The sequence below is a fragment of the Galeopterus variegatus genome, unplaced genomic scaffold (assembly GCF_000696425.1).
Source record: "Galeopterus variegatus unplaced genomic scaffold, G_variegatus-3.0.2 Scaffold748, whole genome shotgun sequence".
Taxonomy (NCBI): Eukaryota; Metazoa; Chordata; class Mammalia; order Dermoptera; family Cynocephalidae; genus Galeopterus; species Galeopterus variegatus.
The window spans coordinates 435,552-452,148 of NW_007726859.1; the positions used below are offsets into that span (position 1 = coordinate 435,552).

Consider the following 16,597-nt stretch of genomic DNA (forward strand, 5'->3'; position numbering starts at 1 on the left):
TAAATTTTTTTTTTCCTTTTTGTCTTTTTTTGTGACCGGTAACGGGATCGCAACCCTCAGTGTCGCGCCCGTACTGTGACTGGCAACGGGATCGCAACCCTCGGTGTCGCGCCCGCACCGCGCTCAACCAGTGAGCGGACCAGTCTCTATATGGGATCCGAACCCTCGGCGGGAGCGCCGCCGCACTCCCAAGCGCCGCACTCTACCGCACCAGGCCGGCCCTAAAAGTATAAATTTTGATGCACTTTGAAGAGAAATAGCTAATGAAGTTAGAAATGTGTATATCCTACAACCAGAAAGTCCACTTCTTGGTGGTCTATTCCAGAGAAAGTCTTACACACATACATAGAGAGATGTGCAAAGGATGTTATTGTGACATTGTTGTAATAGTGAAAAGCGGTATATCTAACTGTTCCTGAGTAGAAGAGTAGACAAACTACTTTATTTTATTTTTTATTTTTTGTTGTTTTTTAAAAGATGACTGGTAAGGGGATCTTAACCCTTGACTTGGTGCTGTCAGCACCACACTCACCCAGTGAGCCAACTGGCCATCCCTATATGGGATCCGAACCCATGGCCTTGGTGTTTTTAGCACCACACTCTCCCAAGTGAGCCATGGGCCAGCCCCAAACTACTTTATTTTTAAAATGGAATATTGTACTTTTGTTAAAGTAAATTAACTAGATCCACATATATCAATATGGCTAAATATATAAAACAACATTGAGTGAAAAAAGCAAGTTGCCAAGACTTAGAAATATTGATATCATCTATGTAAATTTTAAAGACAAAACTACATTACATATTGTTCATGGACATACAAGTACATATTTAGTAGAAACAAAAAAAGTATGAGAATGAAACATACCACAGAATGATAAAGTCCAATTTCAACAAAGTATTGGTCAGAGAGGAAAGGGAAAAGAGATAGGTATATGATTTAATTTCGTCTTTAAAAGGAGACAAACTGAAGGAAACTTGGCAAAGTGCAAAAATCTGTGTAATTTTAGTAGTGTGTCACATGTGAGTATTATCTTTTTTGTATAATTAAAATGTTTCAAAATATTAAAAAACGAATACTCCTGTTTTTATGTTTAGCTTGAAGCTGAACTAGAGAAAAAAGACCAACAGTTTAAAGAACAAGAAAAGACTATGTCCATGTTGCAACAAGATATAATATGTAAACAACATCATCTTGAATCACTGGATAGACTCTTGACGGAAAGCAAAAGGGTAAAATCATCTTCATAAAAGTGCTGTTTAAAAGCTGAGTATAACATGAAGGTCAAGGATTGAGATCTGCTTACCAGCTAGCTGCCAATAAATAAATAAATAAATAAAAGCTGACATATTTTATGTTTGTGTAATGTACCTTTAAATCTAATTAAATCAGTTGTTTAACAGCCTGTTACTAATGCTAAAATGTTTAGTTGCATATTTATATTTTCCTACCAATCTGTATGTTTGCAGGAAATGGAAAAGGAAAATATGAAGAAAGATGAGGCTTTGAAAGCATTACAGAACCAAGTATCTGAAGAAACAATCAAGGCTAGTATGCTAACACTTTAATTTTTTTTTTCTTATTGAAGACCTTCTTGTAGCTTTTTACTTTTCTCCGTAAGTGTAAGAACTGTATACATACGATAACACCAAGGTCCAGGTTCGATCCCTGTTACCAGCCAGCTGCCAAAAATTAAAAAATTTTAAATATTTAAAAAATTTTTAAAAATTATATACATGGGGCCGGCCTGTGGCTCACTCGGTAGAGTGCGGTGCTGATAACACCAAGGCCACGGGATATACATGGGGCCGGCCTGTGGCTCACTTGGTAGAGTGCGGTGCTGATAACACCAAGGCCACGGGTTCGGATCCCATATAGGGATGGCCGGTTCGCTCACTGGGTGAGCGTGGTGCTGACAACACCAAGTCAAGGGTTAAGATCCCCTTACCGGTCATCTTTTTAAAAAAAGAAAAAAAAAAAAAAATTATATACATGGGCCGGCCTGGTGGCGCACTGGATAGTGCGCCGCTTGGGAAGCGCAGCGGCGCTCCCGCCTGAGAGTTCAGATCCCACATACAGGCCGGTTCCCGCTCACTGGCTGAGCGAGGCGCGGGAGCAACACCGAGGGTTGCAATCCCGTTGCTGGTCCCCGGTCCAGTACGGGGGCAACACTGAGGGTTGCAATCCGTTGCCGGACACAGAAAAAGACAAAAGACAAAAAAAAAAAAAAATTATATACATAAAAGGTAATTAAAGCTGAAGATTTGACCTAACTCAATGAACTGTTTCTGTAAGTGTATTTTCTTTTATGTGAATTAGGATCATAATTATTTGATAATTGATAAGCTAGTTTATAGATCAGCCTCTTTTTTGTCTTTAAAAGTTTTTTTAACCTTTAAAAATGTTTTTTTAATTTTAGCTGTAATTGCTACTTATTAACATTAAAGAATTAACAAAGGAAGTGAAGGGAGATGAAACTAAAGCAGTCAAGTTTTGCTTCTTTTTACCAGTTCTGCTGTAAGATTAATTGGGAGATAAATCCAGAATTTCCAGCTAAAATATGGTTTTGTGGTTAGTATATCTTCATGGTTAAAAACATAGGCTTTGTTGCTTGGGTTTTTGTTCTGGCTTCATAGTGCTTACTAACTGGCTGTAATCCTGGCCAGTTTATTTAATCTCTCTGAGCTTCAATTCCTTGTCTGTAAAATAGGAATAACAGTACCCTAGAAGGCTATTATCATGAGGATTAAATGAAACAAGGTATACGGGAGTACTTCAAAAAGTTTGTGGAAAAATAGAATTGAAAAATAATACAAATCATGCCATGAACTTTTTGAAGAACCCTCATATAAAGTGCATATACTAAGTTACTCAAAGTTTAATAACTAAATGACATATAATCAATATTTTCTTCTTTGCATTTTTAGTGTTAAAAATAAGTCCAAATGTGCTGCTACCTTTATTCTGTCATATATAACTTGAATATAAAATATTAAAAAATATATATTATTTTTTGCCTAGTATGGTTTTTAATCTATTTTGTGATGATGTATGCTCATGTAAACATAATTAAATGTTTATCCATAACTATTTCTATAGTAGTCTCCAAAAGTCTTAAAATGCCATGTCAATTCATTTTCTCATGTAAGAATAACCTCAAAGTTATTTACAAAGTCTTAAAATGCCATGTCAATTCATTTTCTCATGTAAGAATAACCTCAAAGTTATTTACATTAAAAAAATCATTACTGTCCAAAGGTCATAGGCATAAAATAATTTCATTAAATAAAACCCATATAGCTACTTAAGTCCCGGTTTTCATTAAACTATATATCACATCTAGGCAGTCATCTGGTAAGGTATCTTCATATGTTAATAGTCAGATATGACATGGAAAGGAAATCAGCAAAAGAATGAATTATGGTATTGGGTTTTAGTCCCTTGACACCTTTAATAGATTGGCTGTTTGGGGAAAAAATCAAAATGAGGAAGAAATATAGAATAAAATTCCAAAGACTGAAGCTGTATTAAATCATTCTGATATATAGGATATCTGTAGCAGCCAAATAGAAGTCTAAGGTCTCTTTCTTGTTGCTGATTATGTCATTACCACCTTCTTTTTGACTTTTGTCCGTGTCTATCTGCATGCCTCAATTTGTTCTCTGCAAAAGAAATATTTTGAATTTTCTACTTATAGGAGAGTTTTAAGAATCAGTTTAAAGTTGTGTCACTTATACAAGTATGATTAATGAGAGCTAAAAGGTTGGTGAGAAAATTCTGAACGGGTAACAAGAAACAAATTGTTACCTGCTATTAAGTAGAAAATTCAAAAGGTGCTTATTAAATTTAGATATTTTATTTATTTCATTTTGTTTTTCTTTTATTTTCTACTCTGGATTCCTTTTTTTTCTCCCAAAATCTTAAGTGGAAAAATAAACAAAGAAGATAAATGCAGCTGCTTTTGTTGAAGATACATACCCAAGAGCTCTACCTCCTTTTTCCCAGACTGTGTGCCTGAGGAGGTTCTTTGGTTTCAAATAGCAGTATTTGTTTTTATTTTGATTTCATTCATTCATATGCATATATAAATGTATATTTGCAAGTGGTTTGCATGCGGTGTGTAATGTTTATTTGTATGAGATTCAGACTTTCAAACTCTTTTTTCAAATAAGAAATCCAATGGAGTATTGGATGTTTTGGTTTTTTTGTTAGTTTTAATTGATTTATTATTACTTAAATTTTTTAAAATTTCAAACCCACAGGAAAATTGAAAGAATAGTATAGGGAACACTTGTATACCCCTCACCTAGATTCACTGTCTGCTAAACTCTAGCTATACTCACTTCATTTCTCTTTGCACAATACATGTGCATGCTTCTGTGTGCACCTATCCCTCTCATGCACACTACCTTTCTGCCAAACCACCTGAAAGAAGTTAGCATATGTCATAATACTTTACACGTTAATACTTAAACATGCATCTCCTATGAACAGGAACTTTTTCACGTGTGGCCACACCTCCAATACATACAAGGGAGAGTCAACATTAATTCAATAACATCACTCAACACATATTCTATATTGAAATTTTCCCGATTATTTTAATATGTCCTTTATATTTTACAGCCATTCTACTTGTAGAATATCTAGCCATGCCCCAGACCTGGAACTAAGGTGAATTAAGTGAGGTTCCACTGGCACAGAATTTAGGAATACACTCTCAGGATTATACAAGTAAAAATGATCCTGAGAGTTTGTACCTCCTTAAATTTTGAGTATTAAATTTTTAGATACCTTGATGTTACAAAACCGTGTTCTAACCACCTGCCTACCCTTCTGCCTCACCCTAATCCTGGCGCAGCTACTGAATTAGAATCTGTATTTTAATGGGGTGTCCATTGAAACATAAAAACCTTGAGAAACACTACCTTAGCTTGTTCCTTTTTCATTCACCCGTCTAAGATTCAATTATAATTCACGTTTTAGATTCCCGCAATCTAGACCAAACTCTCTCTCTCCTATTCTTTGTGACACTGAATCTTTTGAAAAGTCTGGGTCAACAAGAACACATCATGAGCTATACTATGTTCCTCCCACTGATTCACCTTAGGAGGCATATAATGTCAGATAGGCCATTAATGACAGTGCCAGTCTTGACACCTTATTTAAGGTGGTGACTGACTGCCAGATCTCACTATTTTAAGAGCACGTTTTTTTCTTGGTAATTAGCAAACAAACTTTGGGGTAATTCTTTGAGGACTTGTGAATGTCCTTTTCCTCAATAACCTTATAACCAGCAGTTTTAACATCTAGTCATGAACCTTGCCTGAATGAGTTATTACATTGTTAATCATCAGGTAGTGATATTCTGACAGATTTTTTTCTCTGTATGGAAAATGATACAAGAGCCGATGTCCATTCTCTTGCTTAAGAAAGAAAACTTACATTCATTTGTACCTTTCCTAAAACAAATGTTAATTTAAAAGTTATTATTAGGGTAACAGTTTATTAACAAAGATAGTCATTCAGAATTATAGACTTTTCATCTGTTAAGGGTTACATGCACAGGCTATTGGGACAATCATCGAAAACTGTCTTACAAGATTCCCTTTTTAGAAATAAGAGTTCTAGGATAATTTCATGAAGTACAATAATATCTGTATTTTCTCTTTTTCTCCTTATCTCGCTGAGATGTCTTTCACACTTTTGAGACTGCTTACTAGAATGTTATTAGCATTAAGACAAAAAACACCCCTGAGAAGCTCAAAATTACAATAAGGAACAGAAAGAAGTGAGAGAAGAATCTTATTAGTAGATGGGATATGGAGCATATATGCAAATTGTAGGCATTGAACTAATTTTTGAAAAAAATTTACTGAATTTGAGTTACTCTTTATTATTAAGGTAATATAAAGCATTTGCAGCTGTATAAACCCTTGACCCAAGTTAGATTTCTGTCTTTCTAAAAATGTTTTCACTGATTCAAAGCAAAGAAGCTTTCTCCTAAGTTATTTTTTCCTAACTGACAAAAAAAATTTTCATTCTTAGTAATTTCAGTGTTTTAAAATATTCTCACCTTAGCATTGTTAACAATACACTAGTTTGTACTCAGTTTTCTATTTTTCTTGTTCAAGGAGGCTGAAGAAGTAGACTTCTCTGCTACTTACCTTTTAAAAAAGTGTTTTAGGGTGTTTGGCCTACAGGTTCTAGACAATTGGCCCAAGTCTATTTTGTCAGTCTTATCTACCAAATAACCATTTCTTGCAAATTTATACTCTTGATACCCTAAGCTCCTGCCAGCTTTTCACAATTCCCTTTCACAGTACTTGGCCTCTGAACATATTCCCTCCTCCTGGAATGCTCTTCTCCACTTGTTCAACTCCTATTGATTGTTCAGGATTTCATTCTCTGGTTTCCTCTTCAGTTCCCTAGTTTGCAATGATGAGTTAGTTTTTCCAATAAATCTCTTCTGTAATAGTGTTTTATATCCTAAGTAGGACTCTATATTCACTGTTTAAAGCAGTGTGGTAACATTAGGAGATAAATCTGTAAAATATTGAGTATGTAATAAGCATTCATTAATATTAGTTGATTTTCTTTTCCTTTTTTTCTTTTTTCTTGCTTAGGTCAGACAACTAGATTCAGCATTGGAAATCTGTAAGGAAGAACTTGCCTTGCATTTGAGTCAATTGGAAGGAAATAAGGAAAAGTTTGAGAAACAGCTAAAGAAGAAATCTGAAGAGGTAAATCAGCATTTCCTTTATATATAGCATATTTTTTAAGTGATTTCTTTTTGAGGTATTATTTTCAAGATACTTTAATAAAATTATGTGTTTATGTATCCAATATAAAAAAAAAATCTTTCCAGTAAAATGTAAATTCTAATTTTATGTTCCTTAAAGAACAAGCATTATTTCAATGCAACATAAAATGTGACACCTTAAAATTCTAATTCTTTTACTTATTTGTTAGAAAATCAGAAGAATAAATTATTAATATCAGAGTAATTCTAATGTAAAATGAATAACACTTAGACCATTGTTTTAGGTTTTTATGTTTTTTTTTTTTTTGTCCTTTTTGAGACCGGCTGCACCATGCTCTGTTCCTGAAACTGAACTACCCTTAAGCTTCTCAGTCACAAGGCTCAGTATGTCTCCTTTCTTGCTCAGGTTAATTTCAGTTGGGTTTCTGTCATCTGTACCCAAGATTCCTGACCAATATAAACCTCTCTAAAGTGAGAAAGGGGACCTGTGGAGGACAATGAGTTATTTCTCCAGTGAGCACTGTGAGTGCACCAGTCATCCCTATATAGGATCCGAACCCGCGGCGGGAGCACTGCTGCGCTCCCAGCCCCGCACTCTCCCGAGTGCGCCACGGGCTCGGCCCGACAATGAGTTATTTCTCCAGTGAGCACTGTGAGTGCACCAGTCATCCCTATATAGGATCCGAACCCGCGGCGGGAGCACTGCTGCGCTCCCAGTGCCGCGCTCTCCCGAGTGCGCCACGGGCTCGGCCCGACAATGAGTTATTTCTAATGTATGTATTTGGTGGGAATTTGGATAAGTGGTAGCCCTGTTTTAGATTTAGAGGTATAAAATTCTTCAAAAATTTTCCATTTTGTTTTTGTTCCTTCTAATTGTTTGAAAGATTGAGAATTAGTTTTAGAAATTCAACTTTCTTTATTGAGATGAGTTTCTCAGATACTAGATTGAAGACTTTTCTTGAGTTATTCATCTCTATATCCTCAGTGTATAGCACTTTATTTTTAACATAATAGGCACTCACTAAATATTTGTTCAAAGGGATAATCTTAATGAAGAATTCCTTTAATTCTTTGTTAGAATTTATAATGTTTGTATTTTAACCTTGAATTCATTTTTAGAAATAGTCCCCAATGAGTCTTAGTCAAGGTTGTCCTGAATATATCAGGAAGGTCCAGCCAGAGAAATAGAAGCCCTTATATATCTTTCAAATGGAGGGAATTTTATACAGAGAATTAGATACACAGGTGATGGAAGAGTGGAGAAATCAAACAGCATACTAAGGCAATTCAGAGATGACCATAAGCAGGGACCTACTACCATCCTTAGGGCTAGAGGAACATCCGGAAGAGATGGTGCAACCATAGGCAAGAAGCAGTGGTACTTAGCTGGAGCTGAGACCAAAGATAATGTGTCTGTCTTGTAGAAACAGGGGTAGTAGAGGAGAACTGCAGCTACTGGCCACTATCGTTGGCCAAGCTTATCTGTAACCTGGAGAGCAAGGGAGGCTAAGAAATGCAGTTTACTGGGAGCACTTACTGTATTTTATGGAGTGAAGCATTGCCCAATTCTAGAATCACAGCAAAGCTAATTGAGATCTTCAAAAAAAGAAAGAAAAAAAAATACAGTTAATACTGCAGTACATAGCAGAACAGGGGAAAGGCAGAAGTATATCTCAGAGCAAATATGTAGTTGACCAGCACTCCAGACTTTGGGTACATCCTGTAATTATATAAATAAGGTGACTAACTTAAAAGCTCATCTGTCACTTGCTTAGGTATATTGATAAGAAACATGGAGAAGAATCCAAATACTATTTACTTTTAACTTATTTGTTTTTAGAGCAAATTATAATGTCTTAACAGAGAAAACTCTTTCTAATACTGGTTAATATAATTATTACCTAGAAACAGCAGAGTTGTGAGATTTGCATCACGTATAGCTAGGTTTAGAAAATTTGATTTATAGTACATCCATTCTGTTAATAATAGGTAATGTTATAAAGATGTTTTAATCTTTTTAATCAGTGAGTATGTTCAAATCACATAACTAGCTGAATAATTAAGTGGCCCTAGAACATACTTGTAGGAATTTAGCTAGTTGTAAAAACTGTGTGTTAATTATCCATTGCAAAAAGCTAATATGTATTCCTCTGACCTTTTGCCTCAGGCAAATATTCTCTTCCTGGTGGTGAAATAAATGCATTTATGTTTGAAATAATGCTGACTTTGGGGTTCTGCATTTTTAGAAAATATTTTAATTCCAAATTAAAATGTTTTTTTAAATGCTTTTAAAAATGATAAAATCGTGTTTATGCAAAAGTACATTGTCAACATGATCGAACAAAATAGATGTGAATAAGCCTAAATGTTTTCTGCATAAAGAATTTATTCAATAAAATCAGGCATTATATCACATTTCTGCATTATATTTTATTTTTAAGCAATGATTATGAGAGTGCTTCTGCTTTGGATACACATTAATACTAGATAAAGTGCAGTGTAAAATAGATTTTATAATCTAAATTCTACTTTCTTACTGACTTTAATTATAAAATAATGAATCCTCTGGAAAAAGTTTATTCTCTGAATACAATATACTTTAATAGAGAATATAACGTAAAAATGATTTGTCCTATATTTATGTTTAAAGTAAAGCCAACTGGAAGTTAAAGGACAGTGTAATGAAAAGTCAGTATGAATTTGATATATGCAGGTTATATTTGTGCATTAGTATTTGTGATATAACTAACATTAGATACTTCAATATGTGTAATTGAAATTTTGACAGTTGTTAGATGATTGAGATAAGATTTTGTTGCTATTATGTAGTATGGCTTTCTTGGTGTTTTGGTAGGTCTTTTCTTTTTTTCTTCTATTTTGTCTTATTTTAATATTTTGTCCATTTTTTTCTCTGATTAGGAAAGTAACTGTGAGACAGGATGTTCCAGTAAAGAAAAAATAGTATTTTAACCTGTCTTGTAGGCAAGTCAGTTCTATATGAAATAAACCACTGCAGAAGTATGATCTGCAATTTAGTTAGGAGCTTAACAGAGAAACAAAACATGTGATACTGAAACATATTTGTACTAAATTAGATTCATACAGACAGAATTAAGTAAAACAAATTAGCATAAAAAGGAATATAATAGGATTAGAAATTGGTTAGTTGCTTGTGATATCTAGGGTTACTCCAAGTTTATAACATGATCATATAATGCAGGAGCCTGAAATCTAAGAGTTTCTCATCACGAGCAAAGAGTGTTTGTCCCCTAAGGTCTTTATAGTGCTGCTGAATGTTTAGCTGCTAAATAATTAGAAAAAAGAACCAGTTAGTGATTCTCTTCCACTGTTTCTTATAAGGACTAAAATTCTTATCTCTGGAATGATATTTATTGGAAAGATTCTTTGCTTTAAAGATTCTGTGCTTTAAAGGAATGGCTTTATTTTCCTTCATTAAAAAAAAAATTATTATATAAGCAATAATAAGAAAACTTTTAAAGAAAATATACCTCCAACCCACTCTCTAATACTTCAGTTGTCATTTTTCTATTTGCATTTATATTTTTCATAATAATGAAATGTGATTTTTAGCTTAATTTTATTTTATAAAATTTTATGTTTGCCATTATCTTTTAAATTATGATTTTACATGGTTTGCATCATTTTCAATCAGATTGATGTATCATCATTTATTAAATCTTTCCCTTACTTTGGGAGGAGGTGAAGAATATTATAAAATATAATTTAAATTATTCTTCTTGGTTTACACTATTTTAAAAATAATTTCTGTTGGTAGATTTTTAGGATTCGGATTACTAGGACAAAAGACAAAAAATGTAGATGCTTCCAGGTAACTTTCAAGGTATCTTTTAGAGCAATTTGGAAGACCAGCGTATTCAAGTCCTAAATGTTAGGAGTGAGTGAGTGAAATTTCTTAGTTGGTAGTGTCATTCCTTTCTGTATTTTCTGGAGCTTGAATATTCAGGTGTGCTTTGCTAGGATATTATTTTATAAACAACAGCAATAATAGCAATAATGTATAAGTAGCACCTAATATTTATGCAGTGCTTTCATGGCTATAGTTTATTTTCAGTAAGGGGGGAAGATGCATCAGGTGGAGCATAGAGAAATCCATGGCTGCCCATGTTCTTTCCTCCTTCTGGGAGGGGTCACACAGAACATGCTCCTTTTTGTAGTAATGGAACATGGCAATGTGTACAATGTTTCTGTCTGGGGAAGCTTGTTTGTGACTCAGTGTTTAGGGTGTTTATTGGGGCCTGATAGGAACAATGACCCACCTACCAATATCAAAATTCCAAGACTCCCAGAAAAAAAAAAAGCATGTTTTAGTGCCCCAGCCAAGCAAAACAACCTCCTTACTTAGGAACATTTTCAAAAGCCACATTCCCTGATATAAACTAAGAGCCAACCGTATAAGCGGGCCCTTCAGGTACATCTCCCCATTTTAAAAATGAACCCTGCCCTTCCACATGATACACTATAGCTGTGAGTACAATTGCCCCACATGGCAAGTGGGAATAATAATCTAATAAGGACAGCTTTAACATTTTATTGCTTTTTATTTGAAATGTTTCATTGTAATGGGAAATATATGTATTTGTTAGGTATATTGTTTACAGAAAGAGCTAAAGATTAAAAACCACAGTTTTCAAGAGACCAGTGAGCAAAATGTCATTCTACAGCATACTCTTCAGCAACAGCAGCAGATGTTACAACAAGAGACAATTAGAAATGGAGAGCTAGAAGATACTCAAACTAAACTTGAAAAACAGGTATATTTTATTAGACAAAAATGTATGAAATACAATTTTATTTGTATGAAATAGAAATTTTTAAAATCATTAGTATATTTTTGGTTAGTTGTATAAATTGCTATTTAACCTCAAAGATTTCACATTTCAAGAAATAGTCTATATTAATATTATAAAATAGATAAAGTTCTATTCCTATGTAATCTGACCTGAATCTCTAATACTGTGGCCACATGTTTGTCATTTCATACAATTTAGTATAGTTTTTTTTGGCTGGTCATTATGGGGATCCGAACCCTTGACCTTGGTGTTATCAGCACCATGCTCTACCTGATTTAGGTATAATTTAGACATCTTTATTCAATTTCTCTTTTCTTCTTGGGCCCAAATGTAACACCTATCTGAATCATTCTTCTTTCTAATTTCTCCTTTTTGGATAAGGACATGATATATTCCCTGAAGAAATGGCAAAGCAGTGCACAAAAAGAAAACCCCAAAGGAAACTAGCCCTGCTATTTAGTCCTAAAAATAAATTATTACTCCAACGAAAGAGTCCTAGGGAATTTTATATTAGAATCTAATCTTTTTTCTTTCATTCATTACCAAATTTGCCTAAATTCTTTAGACAGATATTTTATGTTTTTCTTTTTTTCTTTTCAAAAGAAATCAAATTTACAGGAATGTATAAATTAGAAAATGATAGTTCTCTTGTTATCCTACTATATAACTTACCCTTTTGTCGTTTGTCTGGTCTTTATCTACTTTTTCTGAATTCATCCTCAGCCTCTCCAGTGGAACTAAAGAATCTCCTCTGAATATTCAAACACATCAGTCAGATATCCAGTATTTTCTTTTTTAGAGACCTTTTTCTGTGGCTTTCCATCCCCTTTTTGTTAAAGTCTAGACCTAATGCTTGCTATGTCTGCTGTAAGCTTCATTCTGAAGCATTTCTTCATCTCATCTGTGTTTCATTCCCGCTACCTAAATCCCTTGTCATTGACTCTAGTTTTTGCAGGACTGATCATGATTCTTGTTCCCTTTAAGGAGGGAATAGGTTTTTTGATGGTTCCCTTCCCTTTTTACCTCGGTACTGTTTTAATTTTATTCTTGGAACTTAAGTTGGAGGAGTTGATATTAATGGTTTATAATCTGTATTTAGTTCTTCAGTAAGGGCTTTTAGAAGAGCAAGGAGGATATTAAAGTCAGAAGCCAGAGTTTATCTTTCAGACCACAGTCATATAAGTGTTTATTGAAAACACAAAGTGACTGAGATTACCTAGGGAGAGACTATAGAATGAGATGCGAGAAGTTTGACTTGTACAAATCTCTGAGGGATATGATCCATGGAAGCCAAGGTAAGTATTTCATGAAGGAAGTAATGTCAATTAGTGTCATGGGCTGCTGAAATCCATGACAATGTAAAATGTAAAATGAGGGTTGGGAAATGTTCACTGGAATTAGCAACTTGGAGATCAATTGTGATGGGTGTCATGGGCTGCTGAAATCCATGACAATGTAAAATGAGGGTTGGGAAATGTTCACTGGAATTAGCAACTTGGAGATCAATTGTGATGTAATTGCAGTTTTTTATGGAATGGCCAGATCACTATGGGTTGAGGAATAAATGAGAAGTGAGACAATGATACAGCAAGCATAGAAAACTCTGAGAAGGTGGGCTATGAAGGTGAGGAAAGAAAGGGTGGTAGCTGGAGGAGGTAGTGGTGTGAAGGTAAGTTCTTTAAAATGGGAAGGTCTTGAACATGTTTAAATGCTAATTTTTAAAAAAACAAAAAAACAGTAGAAAGAGAGATTAAAGTTGTAGGAGAGAGCAGAGATAGTCAGTTGTGTGAGGTTCCTGAGAAAGTGGATAGGAATTGAATCCAGAACACCCATGAAGCAAATAGACTTATACAGGAGGAAGAATACATCCTTTATGTAGTAGAACAGAAGAAAGAATGGATAGGAACAAATGCAAGTTGTATTGAGAGCAAAGGCAAGTTGTAACGTTTGAAGTCAGTTGGGAATCTGGGAATTCTCGAATGAGCCAATTTGTGAAGAAGGAAGGGAGCATAGTTTGACAAGAGAAGAAAACGTTTCAAATGAAGAAAAGGACAATTCAAAGCAGAATATTTACTATTATTTTGTTCAATTATTTTATGTCCCATTTTAGTGTTATGATGTGGCCATTTCTCTGAATATGAGAAGTATATGAATGAAATATCTTTATTATTAAAAAGTAAGCTTTGCTTTCATATTTTCAGAATGTTACTTCCTGGTCTATTCTTTGATTTTTATAATATACCTTGGAATTGAATGATAGGCTAGACTACATGTTTATAAAAGTATTTTTCTTCTGAATAATACTGAGCTGTGATTGAATTTAAAATATTTACTGAAAATGACTAAAAGGTATCAAAACTGGAACAAGAGCTTCAAAAACAAAGGGAAAGTTCAGCTGAAAAGTTGAGAAAAATGGAGGAGAAATGTGAAGCAGCCACACATGAAGCAGACTTGAAAAGGCAAAAAGTTGTTGAGCTTAGTGGTACTGCCAGGTAAGATGTCAATATGTTAGTTTTATTTACCTTACCATTTAAAAATCAGTAGTATCTGAGTTTCAAAATCAGGTATTGTTCAGTGAAACGTTTGCATGAGAAATTAATTTATCCATAGTCCGTGTTGCTATAGCATTTTGTTTGTGTCTCCCTCATGTTCTTCATTATGCCTTCTGTTTTTTGGGTTGTTTGTATTATAGGTTAATACTTTTAACCTTCCTACTATTTTGTAAGTTCCTTAAGTCAAGGATCATACTGGTTTGTTTTAAGGTCCTCCAGAACAACTAACAGTTTCTTATACCTCACAGGTACTCAGCAACTGTTATATTAAACCGTGAATAACATTAAAAGTTGCAGGCAAAGAGGTACTCATCATATAGAGAACACTTTTAGGGGCTGTAATTATATATGGGAGGAAGTAACTTAATAAAGTAAAACAGTGGTCCTTGGCCTTGGCTGAACATTAAAATCACCTGAGGAGCTTGTAAAAAGAATACTGAAGCCTGGGTCCCACCTTTAGATCAAATCATATCTAATGATTCTGATTTAATTTGGCTGGACTGGGCTCATGAGCTGAAAGCAATAACCAGCTTCCCCAGATCCCTTCTTTGTCAACAATTGAAATAATTATTAATAGAGTCATAATTTGCCCACACTTCTACCAACAGGAGTCGAGTGAATTTATGCAATGTGATTCAAACCACATGTCCCGAGATTCCTTCTCCCTCATTTACAGGGGTTAAGATAGAGCCTTTATGCTCAGAGTAGCAATTTGCATCCCCAGATGTACAGTGAATTTATGCAATGTGATTCAAACCACATGTCCCGAGATTCCTTCTCCCCCATTTACAGGGGTTAAGATAGAGCCTTTATGCTCAGAGTAGCAATTTGCATCCCCAGATGTACAACTCCACCCTCTCAATAGGACCAAGATGGTATCCCATGTTTGAGGCTAAGACCGTAGTTCTTCAGACCTTCTTTCTTCCATTGACAGATGTCTACCCACTGACACAGCCTTACCACTGCTGTCTACCTTGAGTCCACAAAGACTAATCACATTATAATTTCATCCTTATTTATGCCAGCTACCACAAGAAGCCCTAGATTTCCAGGTCAACTCTCATCTCTCACACTAATTTCCAGAAAGCTCTCCTTATATTCTGTTCCTTTCTCCCACCCCATCCCAACTTCTGAAAGAGTTCCATTGTGCCCTCTGGAATTCAAAGACAATCCTGAGAGACATCACCTATACTCTTCACTTCTCCTTTTCTCTTGCTGTAACAGAAACCTGACATTCCCCTGAAGACATTGTTTCTTTCCCTGAAGGCTCTAAGGTAAAAACTTCCCCACAGCTCTTGTACCACAGAGTCAGGACATGGAGTAGTGTACCATATACTCCCTGAACCTCAGGTCATTGAATCATATCATCCCTTACTGTTGCTGACACCTATAGACCGTCTGACTTAACTGTTGCTCTCTCCAGTACCACTTCTGTCATTATACTCAGAGATTTCAATATATATCTGTCTGATCTTCTGACACGGTGGCTTCTCAGTTTTTATAATTTCTCTCCATCGATGATCCTGATCTCTATCATACTTCAGCCACTCACTCTCATAGTTTACCTTAAATCTTATTCCCAATGTCTACATGTTCTCCAAACTCTGAATATTATGCACCTAACTCTATGTTATTGCTTCATTCCCTCTAATACCCCAGATCCAACAATTCTTTGATCCAAACAGGACCACTAATCCATTGATTCCACCATTGTCTCATTCCCTGATGCCCTCTCTCCTTTCTTTACCGGGCTTTAATTCTAGTTAGTCATTAAAATCACTAATTTGCATATACCCACAAGTCCCTTACCCCTTTCTTTGTGGTAGACAGCATTGAGTTAAATCCAACTCAGACTACTCCAAGCCTGCATCTTTACAGAGGCTGGAGAAAATATAGCCATGTTGACTAGTCTCACTTTAGATTTTTAATTCGTAACTTCAAACCTTCAGTGTTCCCTTAATGCTGCTTGGCAATCATAATATTTTTCACTCTTGTTTTTCATGTTTGTTTACTTTTTTTTTTTAGCTGCTGGTTAGTACAGGGATTAAACCCTTATTTTTCACTCTTGAAGAAGTTTGTTTTACACCTTTGCCTCTTCTTTCAAAACTCCAACAACTTCTCCCAATCCTTGCTCTAACTGATCTTGCTTTCTGCTTCACTGAAAAAACTGAAGCAATTGCTTCTTCCTTTTTAACCCCACTTTTTTGACTTCTAGGCAAAAAAACTTCCTGATTATAGCTAACAGGCACATTCAATAAGAAAAGTTAGTCCTAAATGCTAATAGGAAGCTTATGAACTAAATGATGAAAGTTTATAAGAAACATGTACCATGGTTCCAAAGAAATCTTCTCTTCGTGAAGGGGTTTTCTCTGTTTCCACTGTTAATTCTTTCACTTCTAGAACTACAATTTATAAAATTCTTTTTCTTCCTCAAAGGTATTAGACTTAA

General features: G+C 34.8%; 1 protein-coding gene across 1 annotated transcript in view; it reads left to right on the plus strand.

Annotated features, from left to right (window-relative positions):
- CCDC18 (coiled-coil domain containing 18) overlaps window positions 1-16,597 on the plus strand; it is a 49,602-nt gene that overhangs the window by 7,224 nt on the left and 25,781 nt on the right. Inside the window, exons 3-7 of the mRNA XM_008572041.1 lie at window positions 1,099-1,233; window positions 1,471-1,548; window positions 6,628-6,744; window positions 11,390-11,557; window positions 13,946-14,088. Coding sequence (XP_008570263.1) covers window positions 1,099-1,233; window positions 1,471-1,548; window positions 6,628-6,744; window positions 11,390-11,557; window positions 13,946-14,088 — 641 coding nt within the window. The remainder of the gene's footprint in view (window positions 1-1,098; window positions 1,234-1,470; window positions 1,549-6,627; window positions 6,745-11,389; window positions 11,558-13,945; window positions 14,089-16,597) is intronic.